At 38.9% G+C, this 18935-nt stretch overlaps 1 protein-coding gene across 1 annotated transcript; it reads right to left on the minus strand.

The window, feature by feature from the left end:
- Window positions 1-1628: 1628 nt before the first annotated feature.
- LOC102960626 (14-3-3 protein zeta/delta-like) lies at window positions 1629-2395 on the minus strand. Its single transcript, XM_015536806.2, has one exon. It carries the CDS (start codon window positions 2372-2374, stop codon window positions 1643-1645), a length of 732 nt encoding a protein of 243 aa, XP_015392292.2. The 5' UTR covers window positions 2375-2395; the 3' UTR covers window positions 1629-1642.
- Between the last annotated feature and the right edge of the window lie 16540 nt (window positions 2396-18935).

Raw genomic sequence — 18935 nt, forward strand, 5'->3', positions numbered from 1 at the left:
GCTTTTGGTATGTATGTATGTATGTATGTATATATGTATTTGTATTTTTATCTTTTCTCCCCTCAGAGAGTCCCCCTTAAAATTTCTTGTAGGGTTGGTTTAGTAGTCACAAACTCCTTTAATTTTTGTTTGTCTGTGAAACTTTTTATCTCTCCTTGTATTTTGAATGACAACCTTGCTGGATAAGGAATTCTTAACTGCATATTTTTCTGATTCAGCACATTGAATATATCCTGCCACTCCTTTCTGGCCTGCCAAGTTTATGTGGATAGGTCTGCGGCAAACCTAATCTGTCTTCCCTTGTAGGTTAGGGACTTTTTTTCCCCTTGCTGCTTTCATGATTCTCTCCATGCCTGAGTATTTTGTGAATCTGACTATGATATGCCTCATTGATGGTCGGTTTTTGTTGAATCTAATGGGGGTCCTCTGTGCTTCCTGGATTTCGATGTTTGTGTCTTCCCCAGGTTAGGACAGTTTTCTGCTATGATTTGCTCACATAAACTTTCTACCCCTATTTCTCTCTCTTCCTCCTCTGGGACCCCTATGATTCTAATGTTGTTCCTTTTTAATGAATCACTGATTTCTCTAATTCTTAAATCGTGCTCTTTTGCCTTAATCTCCCTCTTTTTTTTCCTGCTTCATTATTCTCTATAAGTTTGTTCTCTATATCGCTGATTCTCTGTTCTGCCTCATCCATCCTTGCTGCCGTGGCATCCACCCATGATTGCAGCTCAGTTATAGCATTTTTTATTTCATTCTGACTAGATTTTACTTCTTTTATCTCTGCATAAAGGGATTCTAATCTATTTTTGACTCCAACTGTTATTATCATGGTTGTAAATTCTGGTTCAGACATCTTGCTTGTATCTGTGTTGGTTAAATCCCTGGATGTCGTTTCTTCATGCTCTTTCTTTTGGGGTGAATTCCTTCATTTTGTCATTTTTAAGGGAGAAAAGGAATTAATGAGGTAGAAAAATTAAAATTTAAAAATATTAAAATTAAAAAATTAAACACACACACACAAATTGAATAAATGGTGCTAGATCCTAGGTGTGTTTTGGTCTGGGTGTTGAAAATGGTTTGACAGATTAGAGAAAAAAAATGGGAAAAAAAGGAAATCATTTGAGAATTTGAAAAAAATGAATACACTGAAGTAGACTAAAATGAGATGATGGGAGTAAAATAGAATTTGAAAAAATTTACACAAAAGTAAAGAGTATAGTAGAAAAAAATTAAAGAAAAAAATATTTTTTTCTAGAACCAATTATCCCTTTTATTCCCCACCAGGACAAACCCATATGTAGGCAGTTTTCTTTGCTTAGACATGGAAGCAGTTTTAACACTGGCCCTTGTGAAGCCACAATGTACCAAAAGTACTATGCCAAATGTTTATACTAGTATAAAAACTCCACATCCCCATATTGGCCACCTCAAGATGAAAACAGATAACTCCCTAAATGTTAACTTGCTCTACTCCCCTAATATTAAACATAAAAACCACATGGGAAATATAGAAATTCAAATAGAAGTAACATAAACCTGTCATAAATCGTAAACAAAATACTATTTGTGGGACAGCATGGATGACAAATGGTCTACTGTGTAAATTTTAGAATAAGGCAGACAAAAGTTGGAAGGCTGGTTAATTTTCCCCTCCTTCTGCTTCAGCTTCATCTCCTTGGGTATCCGATGTCCACAATGTCAAGTTGTCTCTCAGTAATTGCATTACTAGCGTGCTGTCTTTGTAGGACTCTTCACTTAATGTATCGAGTTCAGCAATGGCTTCATCAAAAGCTGTCTTTGCAAGAGAGCAGGCTTTCTCCGGGGAGTTCAGAATCTCATAATAGAACACAGAGAAGTTAAGGGCCAGACCCAAACTGATAGGGTATGTTGGTTGCATTTCCTTTTTGCTGATCTCAAAAGCTTCTTGGTATGCTTGTTGTGACTGATCCACAATCCCTTTCTTGTCATCACCAGCAGCAACCTCAGCCAAGTAACGATAGTAGTCTCCTTTCATTTTCAAATAGAAGACTTTGCTCTCTGCTTGTGAAGCATTGGGGATCAAAAACTTTTCCAAAAGAGACAGTACATCATTGCAGATCTCTCTGAGCTCGGTCTCAATTTTCTCTCTGTATTCTCGAGCCATCTGCTGTTTTTTCTCAGCCCCTTCCGTCTTTTGCTCAATACTTGAGACGACCCTCCAAGATGACCTGCGGGCTCCTACAACATTTTTATAAGCAACTGAGAGAAGATTCCTCTCATTGGATAATTCAGCTCCTTGCTCAGTTACAGACTTCATGCAGGCTGCCATGTCATCATATCGCTCAGCCTGCTCGGCCAGCTTGGCCTTCTGCACCAGCTCATTTTTATCCATGACTGGATGTTCTGTGTCCAGAGTGGGTGGTGGCAGGCGGACGGACGGGGGCTCAGCAGTCTCAAGAAAAATATTTTTAATAGAAATTGAAAGTAAAAAAGAAATTTTTCTGTTTCTGCATTCAAGAAAAAGAAAAGAAATGAAAAAGAGAAAAAAGAAAAAGAAAAAAATCTTTTGAAAATTTGAAAAAGGAAATACATTGAAGTAGACTAAAATAAAATGATGGAAGTAAAATAGAATTTGAAAAGAATTACACAAAAGTAAAAAATATAGTAAAAAATTAAAAAAATATATTTTTAATAAAAATTGAAAATAAAAATGAATTTTTTCTCTTTCTGTATTCAAGAAAAAGAAAAGTGAAAAAGAGAAAAAAAAAAAGAAAGAAAATTGAATAGATGGACCTGCTAACAGATTGAAATAGGACTGAAATTACTTCATTTTCCCCTAGAAGTCAGTCTATGTAGTGCTTTCTAGTCCATAAACTAAGCCGGCAGTGAGACTTGTGTTCTTGAAGAGCGAAGTTGGCCCAGTTGGGTGGGGCTCAGTGTAATGGCTCCATTCTCCACTACCTGGCGCTGCTAGCCTACTGGGGTGGAGTGGTGTTGCGCTTGTAGGTGCCTATGCGCATGCGCAGGAGTGGTGAAAATGGTGTCACCCAGGTACTCAGTCTCTAGTATCAGAACTCTGTTCTCCCCGATCAGCAATCGCACACCCGTCCTATCTTCAGCTTTCGTCCGCTCCCCACTTTTTCACTGTCCGTGGCCAAGCCCCAGGTAATACCTCTCTCCTGAGTCTTGTCTCAGAGTCTTGTTTTCCCCAGCCCCTTACTTCTGAAGGACTGCGGCTTTGACCTGTTCTGCCCCTCTGTGGGAGGGTCTCACCGAGCAATGGGCAAATGTTGGCTGCGCCGAGGAAAGCTTGCTGGACCCTGCTGCTGCCAGTGCCTCGAGACTGCGGCCAGGTGCCAGCCCACCCCAGAAGAAGTTTGCGAGATAGTGGAGCAGCAGCTTTTCAGGGATTATGGAAAATCACAACACACATTTGGCACCAGACTCCACCCTTAACGGCCTTGTTCCAGCGCCAGAGAATGTGGCTGTTCTCGGGTCTGCTCAGACCAGGTGGCTTCAATAGTCTCTACCAAATGTCCTTCCAGCAGTGGAACCGTTTTTCCCCATGTGGATCAAGAACCTCCTGGACCCCACTCTGCTCCTGGGGATTCGCCCTTCCCACCAGAGCACCGCCAGGTATCAAGCTGCGGAGTTGCAGACTTTGCTCTCCCCTTCTTTACGGTCTTAATGGAATTTAAACCCTCTCCTTTCTCCTTTCTCCTTTCTCCTTTCTCCTTTCTCCTTTCTCCTTTCTCCTTTCTCCTTTCTCCTTTCTCCTTTCTCCTTTCTCCTTTCTCCTTTCTCCTTTCTCCTTCTTTCTCCTTTCTCCTTTCTCCTTCTTTCTCCTTTCTCCTTTCTCCTTTCTCCTTTCTCCTTTCTCCTTTCTCCTTTCTCCCTTCTCCCTTCTCCCTTCTCCCTTCTCCCTTCTCCCTTCTCCCTTCTCCCTTCTCCCTTCTCCCTTCTCCCTTCTCCATTCTCCCTTTTCCCTTTTTAGTTTAGTCCCTGTGGCTGTTTCCAATTTTCCACTTTCCCTCTAGCTGCTTTTGGGGAGGGCTGCTTTTCCCGTATTCTCCCCCCTCCCCCCACCGTCTCTGTCCTCTCTCCACCCACAAAAGCAACTCCCTGCCCGCTGTGGCTTCTCGCTCCCCAAGTTCACATCTCTGTGCCATGTACCTGCTAAATTCTGTGGTTCAGGTTGTGCAGATTGTTGTGTTAATCCTCCAATCAGTTTTCTAGGTGTGCAGGATGGTTTAGTGTTGGTCTGGCTGTATTTCATGGACAGGAGACACACAAAAAACTTCCATCCTGTTCCTCCATCTTGGCTCCTCCCCTCAGTTTCATTCATCATTTTTATTCTGTTTCATTTATTTCCATTCTGATTTTTATCATTTCCTTTTTCTACTAATTTTGGGCTTTGTTTTAGTTCCTTTAGAAGTCACATTAGATCATTTATTTGAGATTTTTCTAGTATTTTGAGTTAGGCCTGTATCACTGTGAACTTCTCTCTTAGAACTGCTTTTGCTGCACAGATTTTGTAAAGTGTTCCATTTTCATTTGTTTCTTCTTTGATTTCTATTTGACCTACTGGTGGTTTTGTAGCATGTTCTTCATTTGCCGTATATTTGTGTGTTTTCTTACTGTAATTGATTTCTAGTTTCATAGTTTTGTGGTTGGAGAAAATGTGTCATATTATTTCATTCTTTTTGAATTTACTGAGAATTGTTTTGTAGCCTAATGTGATCTATTTTGGAGAGTGTTCATGTATGTGCACCTGAAGAGAATGTGTATTCTGCAGTTTTTGGATGAGTATTCTGTATCTGTCTATTAAGTACATCTGATCTAACATGTCATTTAAGGCCAGTATTTCCTTATTGATTTTCTGTCTAGATGATCTATTCATTGATGTAAATGGAGTAGCAAAGTCCCTTACTATAATTGTTTTACTGTCAATTTCTCCCTTTATGTTTGTTAATATTTGTTTTTTATATGTAGGTGTTCTTGTGATGGGTGCATAAATATTTATGAGTATTGTATCGTCTTCTTGGATTGATCCCATTATCATTATGTAATTCCCTTCTTTGTCTTTTGTTACAATTATGGTTTTAAAATATATTTTTTCTTACATGAGTACTGCTACTCCAGCTTTCTTTTCATTTTATATGCATGGAATATAATATTATTTATATTATATATAATAATACATTTTTCCATTCCTTCACATTCACTCTGTGTCTTTAGATCTGAAGTGAATGTCTTATAGGCAGCATACGTATGGGTTTTGTTTTTTAAATCCATTCAGCCACCCTGTACCTTTTGATTGGAGCATTTCGTTCATTTTCATTTAAAGTAATTATTGATAGACATGTACTTATTGCCATTTTAATTATTTTCTGGTTGTTTGATAGTTTTTCTCTGTTCCTTTCTTCTCTTGGTCTCTTCCTTTATGATTTGATGGTTTTCTGTAGTGTTATGTTTGGGATCCTTTCACATTATTTTTTGTGTATCTATTGTAAGTTTTTTTTCTTGGGGTTACCATGAGGTTTATATACATTGACATACATATGTGTGTGTGTGTATATATATATGTGTGTGTATATATATATATATATATATATATGTGTGTGTGTGTGTGTGTGTATATATATATATACACATATATATATCATTTATGTTATTGATATATACATATATATGTATATGTCAATCTATTTTAATCTAGATAGTTGCTTAAGTCTGAATGCATTCTAAAAGCATTACAATTTTACTTCTCCTTTACCACATTTTATGTTTCTGATGTCATATTTGACATCTTTTTTATTTTATGTATCCCTTACTACTTATTTTAGCTATAGTTACCTTTACTGTTTTTGTCTTTACCCTTCATACTAGCATCTTGAAGTGGCTGACCCACTGCCTTTATTATATATTTGCCTATATGGTAAGAATTTTTCCTCATATAGATTTCGTAGACTTTTTAAAAAATTTCTAGCTATGACATTTTCTGTTTCTCTTGCAGAATACCCTTTAACATTTTTTTATAAGGCTGGCTTGGAGGTGATGACTCATTTAGTTCGCTTGTCTGGGAAAATCTTTCTTCTTGAATTTTGAATGATAGCCTTACTGGGTAGATTTTCTTCATTGAAAGTTTTTCTCTTTCAGCACTTTACCTAAATCCTGCTGCTTTTCTAGCCTGAAAAGTTTCTGCTGAAATATCAGACAATTCTAAAGAATTTCCCATGTGACTATTTGATTAATATTCTTTGTTTATCTGTAGCCATTTTATGATTATGTCTTGGTTTAGATCTCTGTGTTCATTTTCTTTGGGACTCTATGCTTCCTGACCTGGTATCTATTTCCTTCCCCAGGTTAGGGAATTTTTCAGCAATGGTTTCTTTAGTAACTATTTTGCCCTTTCTCTCTTTTCTTTCTCTGGGACCCTTACAAATGTGAATATAAGAAATTTCATTTTGTCCCAGAGGTCCCTTAAATTATCCTCACTTTTAAAGCTTTTAAAACAATTTTATTTTAGGGAGAGAGAGAGAGCACATAAGTTGGGGAGAGGGGCAGAGGGAGAGAGAGAGAGACTCTCAAGAGGGCTCCATGCTCAGCAGGGAGCCTGACACAGAGCTGAATCTCATGACCCTGGGGTCATGACCTGATGCTAAATCAAGAGCCAGACACTCAACTGAAAGCGTCACCCAGACACCCCTATCCTCATTTTTAAAACTTATTTTGTTTCTCTTTGTTGTTCTGATTGGGTGATTTCTACTGTTCTAACAAGTTGCTGGTCCATTTTTTTCTGTATCATCTGCTATTGATTCCCTCTGGTGTATTTTTCATTTCAGTTTTGTATTCCTCAGCACTTGGTTGGTTCTTTGTTATATATTTTAATTTTTTGTTTGGATTCTCACTCATGGTTCCACCATCCTTCTCCTGAGTTCAGTGGACATCTTTATTATCATTACGATGAACTCTTTATCAGGTAAATTACTTATCCCTTTTTCATAAGATTTTTTTTCTGGGGTTTTATCTTGTTCTTTCATTTAGAACATATTCCTCTGTCTTCTCATTTTGTTTGGCTTTCTGTTTGTTTTTATGAATTAGGTAGAACAGCTACCTCTCCTGGTCTTGAAGGAGTGGCCTTATGTAGGAGCGTTTCCTGTGTAGACTGCATGTACCTGACTGGAGAGGGTGCAGACTGGGTGCGAGGGTCTTGGATCTTGCTGTATGGGGGCTACCTTGACAAGACAACTGGAGCTAGAGAAGACATGATCCAGATGTCCCTTGGTGCGCCATGCTAGGGCTTCCTTGTCAGGGTACTGGAGCAGATGCAGGCTAGGAAGATCCTGGGGTGTACCATGCTGGGACTGCCTTAGAAGACAGCTAGACCTGGAGTGGGCATGGAATAATGGGGTCCCTGGGCATGCTACACTGAGGCTGCCTTGGTAGAGTCGCTGGAACTGGAGCAAGCATGGGGCAAGGGATCTGAGTGTGCCACACTGGAGTTTTCTTTGCATGGCATCTGGATGAGGCACAGGCCAGTGAAGTCCCAGGATGCATTGCATTAGTCCTGCCTTGGGATGACTTGTTTGGGTGCATGCAGGCTGAGCATCAATTTTGGATTGAAGACTCCCAGTTTATGATATGTTCTTTTGTGCATAGTAACTTACTAAACGCTATTTCACTGTCATGGTTTTAATCTTTATTGTTTTTGAATTTTTGACAACACACACCTGTGTCCTCTTTATATCCAGCTGCCCATACTTGCCACTTCTGCTAGGGCAGTCATACATGAATTTCTTTTTCACAGGAGACAATTCCAACTTACAGACATCTAGAGGAGTCAGTCTATAAGTTGGACTAAGCCATTGCAATTGTTTCTCTAAAGTTTCAACTAAGAGACAAAGAAAAGGTAGTTAGTAAATTTCCTGAGCTGAAAGAACAATTGCAGTCAAGTCAATCCCATGTGAACTATGAAAGAGCAGGAAATGTGCAAGTGGATGACTTGGGCCTGCAGAGAGGGGAGCCTAGCAAACAGGGAGGTGGGGCAAGACCTGGTCAGTAACAAGTGTAAGAGATGGAAAGTGATACCCCTGAGTGAGTCCCTAACTTTCTTATTCCCAACTTCAGATTCCATGAAGCCTCACTATGCTTACATTCAAAATAATACTGTCAGTCTTTTTAGTAACCACATCCCATGACTTTGCTTTTGCAAGTTGGAGTATTCTTAACAGTCTGATCACACACCTAGAAAAGGTCACAGCAAACTAAGGGAACACACTCATATGGGGGGGATAGGACAGTGGCCTACTTCTTCAGACATCTGTGCTTTAAAAGGAACGTGCTTAAATGGGGACACTAGCTTCTAATCCTCTTGTTTTACCTTTACGGGATGAAACTTCTACCCTATGAATGAACTGGGATAAAGGAAATTGAGACTTAAGTATTTCTTTTTCTTTCTGTACCTGTGGCAAAAATTCTATCTTAGGAATGGTGGAAAGGTGGATAAAAGAGCCCCTGACTTCTCTGCCACACTTGCCAGGAACTTAGCCTGAAACATGTAGCTGGAGGGACACTGGTGAGAAATTCTAATGGCTGCCTCCTACAATAAAACACTGCATCCCTTGAGTGCGAGCTGAAGGATGACAGTCCTACCTTCTTGTCTACCCATTCAGAGTGGAGCTTCTGTCCTGAGTTGAATGGGGAGAGGGAGTGGGCTATGGCTTATATGTCACAGGATCTAGCTTTTCTTAGCAAGATTTAATAGATTTTCATGAATAAATGTTTTTAGTCTATGATCTTTATGGACAACTTATTTGTCTTAATTAGAAAAATTTAAAGAGATTTTTTATGTTTTTATTGAAGTATAACTAACATACAGTGTTATATTAGTATGTACAATATAATGATCCAAAAATTGTACACATTGCTCAGTGCTCATTCACTAAGTATACTCATTATCCCCTTTACCCACCTTTCCTCTGTATTTGAGTCTGTTTCATTGTTGTTGTTTTCTTTATTCATTTGTTTTCTTAAGTACCATATGTGAGGGAAATCATGGTAGTTGTCTTTCTCTGACTTACTTCACTTAGCATTATACACTCTAGGTTCATCTGTACTGTTGTAAATGGCAAAATATTTCATTCTTTTTTATGGCTGAACAATATTCCATTGTATATATATATATCACCTCTTTTTTATCCATTCATTTATTGATAGACACTTGGGTTGCTTCCATATCTTGACTACTGCACATAATGCTGCAGTAAACATAGGGGTGTATATTTCTTTTCAAGCTACTGTTTTCATTTTCTTTGGGTAAATACCCAGTAGTAGAATTACTGGATCATATGGTAATTATATTTTTAATTTCTTTTAGGAATCTCCATACTGTTTTCCACAGTGGCTGCACTAATCTGTATTCCCACCAAGAGAAGATTTTTTTTATTTCTGTGTCCTCTCCAACACTTGTTATTTCTTCCCTTTTTGAATTTAGCCAATATGACAGGTGTGAGGTGATAGCTCATTGCTGTTTTGATTTGCATTTCCCTGATAGCGATGGTTGAGCATCTTATCATGTGTCTGTTGGCCATCTATATGTTTTCTTTGGGAAAAGGTCTATTTAGGTCCTCTGCCCATATTTTAATCAAATTTTGGGAGTGTTGAGTTGCATAAGTTCTTTAAATATTTTGAATATTAACCCCTCATTAGATATATCATTTTCAAATGTAGTCTCCCATTCAGTAGGTTGCCATTTTGTTTTGTCGATGGCTTTTTTGGTGTGCGAAAGCTTTTTGTTTTGATGTAGTCCCAATAGTTTAGCTTTGCTTTTGTTTCTCTTATCTAAAGTGATATCTAGGAAAATGTTTCTACGGCTAATGTCAAAGAAGTAACTGCCTATGTTTCTTCTAGGAGTTTTATGGTTTCATGTCTCACATTCAGGTCTTTTTAATCCACTTACAGTTTATTTTTGGATATGGTGTAAAAAAGTGATCCGGTTTCATTCTTTTGCATGTAGTTGTACAGTTTTTCCAGCACCATTAGTTGAAGAGACCATTTTTCCCCATTTTTAAAAAAAATTTTTAAATGTTTGTTTATTTTTAAATGTTTGTCTAACCAACCTTGTTGGTTATTTTGAGAGAGAGAGAGCACACGCAGGGGATGGGCAGAGAGGGGAACACAGAATTCAAAGCAGTTTGCAGGCTCTGAGCTGTCAGCACAGAGCCCAATGTGGGGCCTGAACCTACAAACCATGAAGTCATGACCTGAGCCAAAGTCGATCACTTAACCGACTGACCCAGCCAGGTGCCCCCATTTTTTCCCCATTTTATATTCCTGCCTCCTTCATCGTAGATTAATTGACCATATAGGTGTGGGTTTATTTCTGGGTTCTCTCTTCTGTTTCATTGATTTATTTGGTTCTTTGTTTTGTTTTGTTTTGTTTTGTTTTCTTTTGCCAGTACCCTACTATTTTGATTACTACAACTTTGTAGTAAATCTTTAAATCTGGGATTGTGATACTTTCAGCTTTGTTCTTCTTTCCCCAAATTGCTTTAGCTAGTGGGATCTTTTATGTTTCCGTAGAAGATTTAGGATTATTTGTTTTAGTTCTGTGCAAAATGTTGGTATTTGGTAAGAATTGCCTTAAATCTGTAGATTACTTTGGGTAGTATAGACATTTTAACAATATTTGTTACTCCCATACATGAGCATGGGATATCTTTCCATTTATTTGTGTTATCTTCAGTTTCTTTCATCATCGTTTTGTAGTCTTCACAGCATTATGTCTTTCACCTTGCTGGTTAAGTTTATTCCTGGGTATTTGATTTTTGGTGCAATTTCAAAAGACTTTAAGTAGTTGTTTAAAATCATTTTCATCAGTTATGATGATTTTACCAGAGAGTAGGGCCACAGAGCTCTTCCTATCACCATTCTAGAAGAGGGACTCCAATGAATATATTCTTAAGATTTCATAATTTCATACAATTCCTATTGTTTGTATCATGACTGTTACTTGCATTATCAGATACCATTTAAAAAGTAAAATATTTAAAGGAAAACATTAGTGTTTTAAAACTGGGGGAAATATGTTTAGCATATTTTCAGAGGATTTTTTTAATTACTAAAAGAGAATCATTTGTATTTCAACTACTTTCATATACACAGATGCTTCCATCAGCTTGAGGGCACTCGAAAAGAGTTGATTCTTTTAAATATTCTAACTTCCCTTTTACAATCAATTCTTACACAAGATTTTGTAGCTTTCAGTCATGCCCCTGTCTAAAGTAGAATAATAATTCTTTCCTTTGTTTCTTGGCTAAGAATTCTTGAGGTCTCCATGGTATTCCTGCTTATGTTTGGACTCCATGGTATTCATCATGATTGTTTACTTGAAATGAAATTGATTCGGAATTGATGTGTGTCAAAACTGTGAACAATCTGAGACTTTACCATGCTTACAAGCTAACAGGTTAGCATACCACACTTTTCATGGATGCTGGCAGAAGACCCAAGATTCTTAGATGAAACAGAAAGCATAATTCATTAGAACAACAGCCATAGTCACGTTATCATCATTTTATTTTGGTTACTTGAGCCCCAGTTCCCACATGACAACACCATGAGGGTCGGGTGACTTCTGCATTATAGGAGAGGAATCCTCAGTTTAGAAAACCCAAATCTTGTATATTTTACAAGAGTCCTGCCTCAACTTTGCACCAGAGAGAGGCATTATATTTCTTACACTGGACAGTAAATAAATCTGCCTTTTATTACAGAGGGAGACACTATCTTTATCTTTCAAGATTGTTTGCAATACAAATATTCTTGAAAAGATAGCCTAAAACATAGCTAGTCAGTAGTGCTTGTACATGCAGCACGTACATAAATGTGAGACTTGTGGAAAACAGTCTCCCAGCAGTGTGAATCATTTAGTTTCAACGTTTTTACAATGACAAACCTAATCAAAAAGCAGCACCTGAAAATGGGAACTTCATTGGAAACAGTGTTCATACAGGTGACGTTTCATTTACCTGAAGTTTATACTTGCAGGTGCCAAAATTTCCAACGATAAGCACTTGTGATGGAAACATTCAAAATATATATAACAAATTATTGTGTCATTTTCAACAGATGGTAGAAACACACAGACATTTATTAGTATGGATACACAACATGATAGTTATAACCTGTTCTATAAGATCACTGTGCTTTGGGGAGATCTGACTGGTGCTTACATAAAAGGCTCCCCCAAAGCAAGTATGACAACATGCTAGAGTAGGAATTGTCTAACTAGTCTAACTCAGTTGGCTAAATCCTCAGAACCAATAGTTATTTAGGAATTAAACCAACCCTTCTAAGAGTGAAGGAATTCTAGGATCTTATAGTTTACCCTGGAGTGGTAAAAAATAAATGCATTTATAATATATTAGCCAACCTGTATCTTAAATATCCTGAATTTTAATTAATGAAAACCCATTACTAATACCCACTAAGTTGAGAAAAACCCACTACTTTCATCAGTGAAAACTCATTTAAAAATTTGGTGTGCTAAATAACAAAACATCCAGTGTGGATCAGAATAGTTAAAAGGCTTATAGTGGCTGGGTCTTTTCATATTAAATGCTGGAGAATGTATTCTTGATCAGGGTGAAACTTATCTCCTCAAAAAGTGTGGACTAAACTCCTCAAACTAAACATGCATATGCACTGTCAGTGCTGTATACAGTGTAAGTTACAGACTTCATGGTACAAGGTTACTGTTAATTCCATTTTGCAGCTGAGGAAACAGAGGCACAGACTGGTTATGGGACTTGCTTAGCGTCACAAAGACAAGAAATGGCAGGCCTAGTTCAGAGTCAGCATCCAGTTCTGTTGAGTGCTATAATTCACTGCTGGGTTCTGCTGCATCTTTAATATTTTTCCCCGTATGCTGTCTCTACCAAGTAGTCGATTTCCATTATTTACTTCTTTTATGGGTCTCCTTTTCCTGCTTCTACTAGTTAGCAAATTAAAATTCTCTGGGAGCTGAAAATCCAGATACATGAGTTCTTTGGGCTTTTTGCAATCAGTAGGATTGAATGAAAAGAGTAGGCCCTGGATTTGGTACTGAGGCCTTGTGAAAGCTGCTTCCAGGATTCCTAAAGGCTGTGGAAATCTGTCCTCTCTATAAGTGGTTTGTGACCGTGTTTAATTTTAAGGTTAACAAAGGGGGAAATGGGAGCAGGTGATGGCTGGGTTGCACTTGATGACTTTGGGAGAACGTTTCTGTGGTGACCGTCTGGTATTGTGTAAGGATGATTATTAATTCCAGCTATCAGCAGGGCCCGAGCCAGATTAATCTCCATATGGCAGAGAGGCACAAGAGATGTGAGTGTAACCATCGATATACACAGGTCTCAACCTTATCTACATGCTGGCATGGAGCATGTCAGTTTCTAATTCTTCTCTGGGAATATATCATTTGATTCATGTGTGAAAGATCAGTGAGGGAGGTGTATAAATCCCACTTTTGTTCAGCCTCCTGGGCAGTTTGAGCCTGCTAATTTCTACAGCATGCATGATATATAACAGAACAGCAACCTTTCAGATTTACAGTCTCTCCTTTGAGTCAAAATTAAGCAGGCAACCATTTATTAACATTTCAAAGACAAAGACCTATGTTCTGGTTAGCACTACAAGTTTAGAGAATTTTGACGAATGAAAAGCCCTTCTCAATCTCTTTACCCAAGGTGTTCATTTGTGAGTATGTGCAAGCAGATGTGAGTGTTGGAGAGTGTGTGTTGGAGAGTTTTGCATACCCCTGGTATACACAAGGCTTACTCTCTCACTTCAGTTAGGTCCCTGGTCAAATGTTCTTTATCTGCTAGGTTTTCCCTGACCATACTTTGTTAAATAAGACTCCTCCCCATCCTCCACTGTCACTTCTCTTATGCCATCTTTACGTACCTTCATAGAATGTATTGCCACTCAATACATACATCTATTCTGGCTGTCGGACTCTCTACTTAGACTCTGAGCTCAATGAGAGCAAGGATTCTGTCTCACTCCATGATCACATCCTTAGACCCTAGAAGAGTACCTGGCACACAGTAGGGATTCAGTGAGGATTTGATAAAGGAAAATGAAATGTTTGCAAAGTTTCTTCTGTGCTTTCAATTGGCAATGGAGAATAGGCAATTAATGTCATTCAACATTCAAAGTAAAGGACTTTAATTTGCACAGTGCTGTTGGCAAAAAATATTTCATTTAACTGCCATTAGCCCTTGTCCTGGAATGACTCCATGCTGTTGAATTGCAAATATTTCTGCTTTCACTTGGAAGAATCAGTGAAATTGTGTGATAGCAACTGAATTTTTCCTTTTTTTTTAACATGCAATTTGCTATCTATAGAATAACTAGATTATCCCTAATGGTAAAACACAAATAATAAGCATTTTGATCCAGACAAGTTGGAGAAAGGCCAAAAACTAATAAAAGTAAAGGGATAAAATAACACAGCCTCCTCAGATTAAGTAAATTGACTATATAATGAGAAAAAAAGTTTAGTTACCAGTGGCCCCAAAATGAAACATTAGTAATGTTTATTACTAGAAACCTGGAGAACCTAAAATTATTCTATTATTTTTCTTTAATGCTTAATTTAACCAGTAGTCATAATGATACAGAAAACCTTTCAGGGAAGAAGGTCATTATGAAAAAGGTGGAATTTGCTCCATAATTCTGAGATATTGCAAATGTTACTAAATCCTCATATTCTACAGTACGCTGTTTTCCAGAGCCACCAGGCTTTATGAAACAATTCTTTTTAAGTCTCCATCAAAATAGGCAAAATTTTCCTTTTGCCAAAATTTGTAGCTGAATTCTAAAATTCAGTAGACAAGGGCTCCCAACATATTTTGTACTTCATGTCCTGTGTCCATGATGTAGTGGAGGCCAAGATGAGGTAAGTATTTAGATTGTTCACCAGTCACAGGAAAGCACACGCAGCTTGAGCCACACACACTTCCAGAGACCATTGTCAAAGGCTGTTCCTACCCAGGATTCTCAGTTGTTTACCTCTATCCAAATTCATTATGATTTTCCTCTCACTTGTAAAGGTCTTCCCTCATCCCTCATTTCCTTCTCAATCTTCAACCCACCTATAATTTGTGACCCAATTCCATTCTTCCTTGGGAAGTCCTGCCTGGCTACTCTAGCTCATGAGTATGAATGCTCAGTGGCATATAGAATTATAAAGAGGAGATATTGATAAGTATTTATTGAGCTCTTACAATGTGCCGAGACTGCAGGTTACCAATATTATCTCACTTAATCTTCCTAATAACCTGTGAGGTAGATAGTATCATCATCCACGTTTTTTTGCAACTGACGATTAGAAGGATTAGCGAATGTCTGAAACCATTTGCTCTATAGAGGTGAGGCCTGTGGTCAAACCAAGGGAATTTCCACCACACATAACTTAATTTCCATGCTGCTGTATAGTTATTGTTGTCTCATGTCTCATTTTTGCTTGCCAAACTGGATTATAAGGTCCTTTAAGCAAGAAACCAACCCTATATTTCTTTAGTACACTGCTTAAAGATTTTCATGATTGCCCAGTAGACATATGTAAATAGTTGCTGATTGTTTGATAGAGTGGTCTAAGACAATTTCCTTTTTCACAGTCCCAGAGAGATGACCATCACATCTTGTCTATTGTTTCCCTTTTTTTATTTCTCGACCATCCCTTGAGGCCATTTTTTTACTAACAGAGATGAGTTCTTTGATTTACCCAAACCCAACATAAGGCAATGCTTTTTCTCAGTGACTTAATGGCTAGGCTAGATAATGCTTGTTCCTTTATTCATTTCTTATGGAAACTACTTAAGACAGCTTCAGTCTCCAAAGAGACTCGTCTTTGCCAGCCCCATTCATCGCTCTGTAATCAACTGTAGAGTATTTGAGCCCTCTCAAAACAATAGAGAGGAAAACCCAGTTTACTCTCCCCCTTTTATAGGTATGGAAACTGAGACTAGTTGGCCATAGCAGGTATCATGCTTCCCAAAAATAGGTCCTTGGCTTCTTTTGCTGCACTATTATTGCGCCACTGCAAAAACCATGAAGGATACTGCATGAGGGCTCATTCCTTGACTCTCCTGGACCTAGAGTTCTATGCAAATATCAACAAAGCAAGGTAATAGGTAACAATCTTTTAAGAGTTCAGAGAAGGCAGAGTATACTCAGTGTGGACTTAGGATAGTCAGGGATAACTCCTCAGAGGAAGGTATAAGTGAGTTGGTAATTAAGGGTTGTGCAAGATTTTGACAGGAGAAGATGGAAAGGGTTGTGGACTAGAACAGTATAGAAGTGGTAACACCGAAGCTATACTTGGAGAATATTTGACAATATGAGAATATTGGCTAGAGGAAGGTCCTCGTGGAAGAGTGGGGAGAAAATTACCTCTGCCAGAGATCCACACATCTGAGGAAAAGCCTAAGAAAATTTTCGGTTGGAAATATCAAAGTTTTTGAGCATGAAGGTGATGTGATAGAGGTGTTTTGTGAAAATTTATCTAATTGTGGCTGGCGAGTTCAACTTGAGTGGAAAGTAACTGGAAGTAGGCCAGCCAACTTAGAGGCAAATTTAGATGCTTTAGGGCCTGTTTACTTCAGAGCTCCCACACATTACAATGAAGCCAGTTAGTATCTTATGACTCAGAGAAGTGAGATTTAATTTTTGATCTAAACATTTTCCTGGTAAAAGGAAAGAGGGATTTTGATGAAGGAGATCTGTTAGACATGGAGATGCTCTACCCACATACCTCTTCAGCGAAGGACTTGATGGTCCTTGAAGGACTTGATGCCCACAGTAGTGGGCAATAAGATCATCGGGTAACCTGCAGCTCTCAGCATGTTCAGGATCTGTCTAAGCCAAGAACTACTCAGGGCATGCTTCCTGGTGGCTAAGTAAGGCAGGGTATAAGGTATGGCCATTTCTCAAGATGCAAGACATCCTGATGAACAGAGGAATGAGTTGCAGTTTTGTGGGACCTGCACTGAAGTTCAGTTTTTCCCTTTCCTCAAATCTGCTTACAAATCTCAATGATTAACTCAATGGATATTTAGTTTCTCACATAACGCATGTTCATAGCAGGTGTTCTGGGATTTCTGATCTTGCGTTGCTTATGTTTTGAATCTAGGATCTTGTTGGACAGACTTCCAATACTGTGTACCTCTTCACTCAGTTATTCTCTTTGCTGTGCATTATGGTGATGGCCATGGCAGAGGGAAAAAGAATTCTGGAAGGTCTCACATTCAAATACTTTAGCCTGGAAATGGTATGTGTGACTTCCATTCATGCTTACCAGCCAGAAGTAGTCACTTAGACTCACCCCACTGCCCGGAAGTGTAGGAAGTGCAATCTTATCATTAACCAAGAGGAGGAGGGACCTAGAAATATTTGATCAGGTCCACAAATAACAAAAATATTTGCATTTTTTTCCTTATCACTAATGTCCTACTTTTATTATTTTCCAATTGGCTGCCTGAACTTAAAACCTGCCAGCATGCCCACAGGCACTGCTGAGGGTTTTTAAGAATCCTCTGGGACTGTGGATCATCAAGAGACTTCTCCCCTCTGTCTACAATAGGGATGTAAAACGCTGTGCTTCTGTGGATCCATCCCTCCAGCGGGTCTGACTCCCTCCCGGTGCCACAGGGCCCCTCCCGAACTGGATCTCCAAAGGAAAAGTGAGCTGAGCCTGCCCCTCCCACCCCAGTACACCTTGCCCATCCACCCCAGCTAATACGCCAGATCCCCAGCACCACAAGCCTGGCAGTGTGCAAGTAGCCCAGACGGGCCACGCCACCCCACCCCACAGTGAATCCCGCCCCTAGAGGAGGGGAAGAGAAGGCACACACCAGTCTGACTGTGGCCCAGCAGTGGGCTGGGGGCAGACATCAGGTCTGACTGCGGCCCCTCGCACCAATGCAAGTTATTCAAGACAGCACAGGGGAAGTGTCCCGCAGTCCCACACCACTCCAGGGACTATCCAAAATGACGAAACGGAAGAACTCCCCTCAGAAAAACGTCCAGGAAATAACAACAGCCAACGAACTGATCAAAAATGATTTAAACAATATAACAGAAAGTGAATTTAGAATAATAGTCATAAAATTAATTGCTGGGCTTGAAAACAGTATAAAGGACAGCAGAGAATCTCTTGCTACAGAGATCAAGGGACTAAGGAACAGCCAGGAGTAGCTAAAAAATGCTATCAATGAACTGCAAATTAAAATGGAGACAACTACAGCTTGGATTGAAGAGGCAGAGGAAAGAATAGGTGAACTAGAACATAAAATTATGGAAAAAGAAGAACTGAGAGAAAGAGAGAGAAAAAAATCCAGGAGTATGAGAGGAAAATTAGAGAACTAAGTGATGAACTAAAGAGAAATAATATACACATAATTGGTATTCCAGAGGAGGAAGAGAGAGGGAAAGGTGCTGAAGGTGTACTTGAAGAAATAATAGCTGAGAACTTCCCGGATCTGGGGAAGTAAAAAGGCATTGAAATCCAAGAGACACAGAGAACTCCCTTCAGACGTAACTTGAATCGATCTTCTGCACGACATATCATAGTGAAACTGGCAAAATACAAGGATAAAGAGAAAATTCTGAAAGCAGCTAGAGATAAACGTGCTCTAACATATAAAGGGAGACCTATAAGACTCGTGACCGATCTCTCTACTGAAACTTGGCAGGCCAGAAAGGAATGGCAGGAGATCTTCAATGTGATGAACAGAAAAAAAATATGCAGCCGAGAATCCTTTATCCAGCAAGTCTGTCATTTAGAATAGAAGGAGAGATAAAGGTCTTCCCAAACAAACAAAAACTGAAGGAATTCGTCACCACTACACCAGCCCTACAAGAGATCCTAAGGGGGATCCAGTGAGACAAAGTACCAGAGACCTCGC

The sequence above is a fragment of the Panthera tigris genome, chromosome D3 (genome assembly GCF_018350195.1).
Source record: "Panthera tigris isolate Pti1 chromosome D3, P.tigris_Pti1_mat1.1, whole genome shotgun sequence".
Taxonomy (NCBI): Eukaryota; Metazoa; Chordata; class Mammalia; order Carnivora; family Felidae; genus Panthera; species Panthera tigris.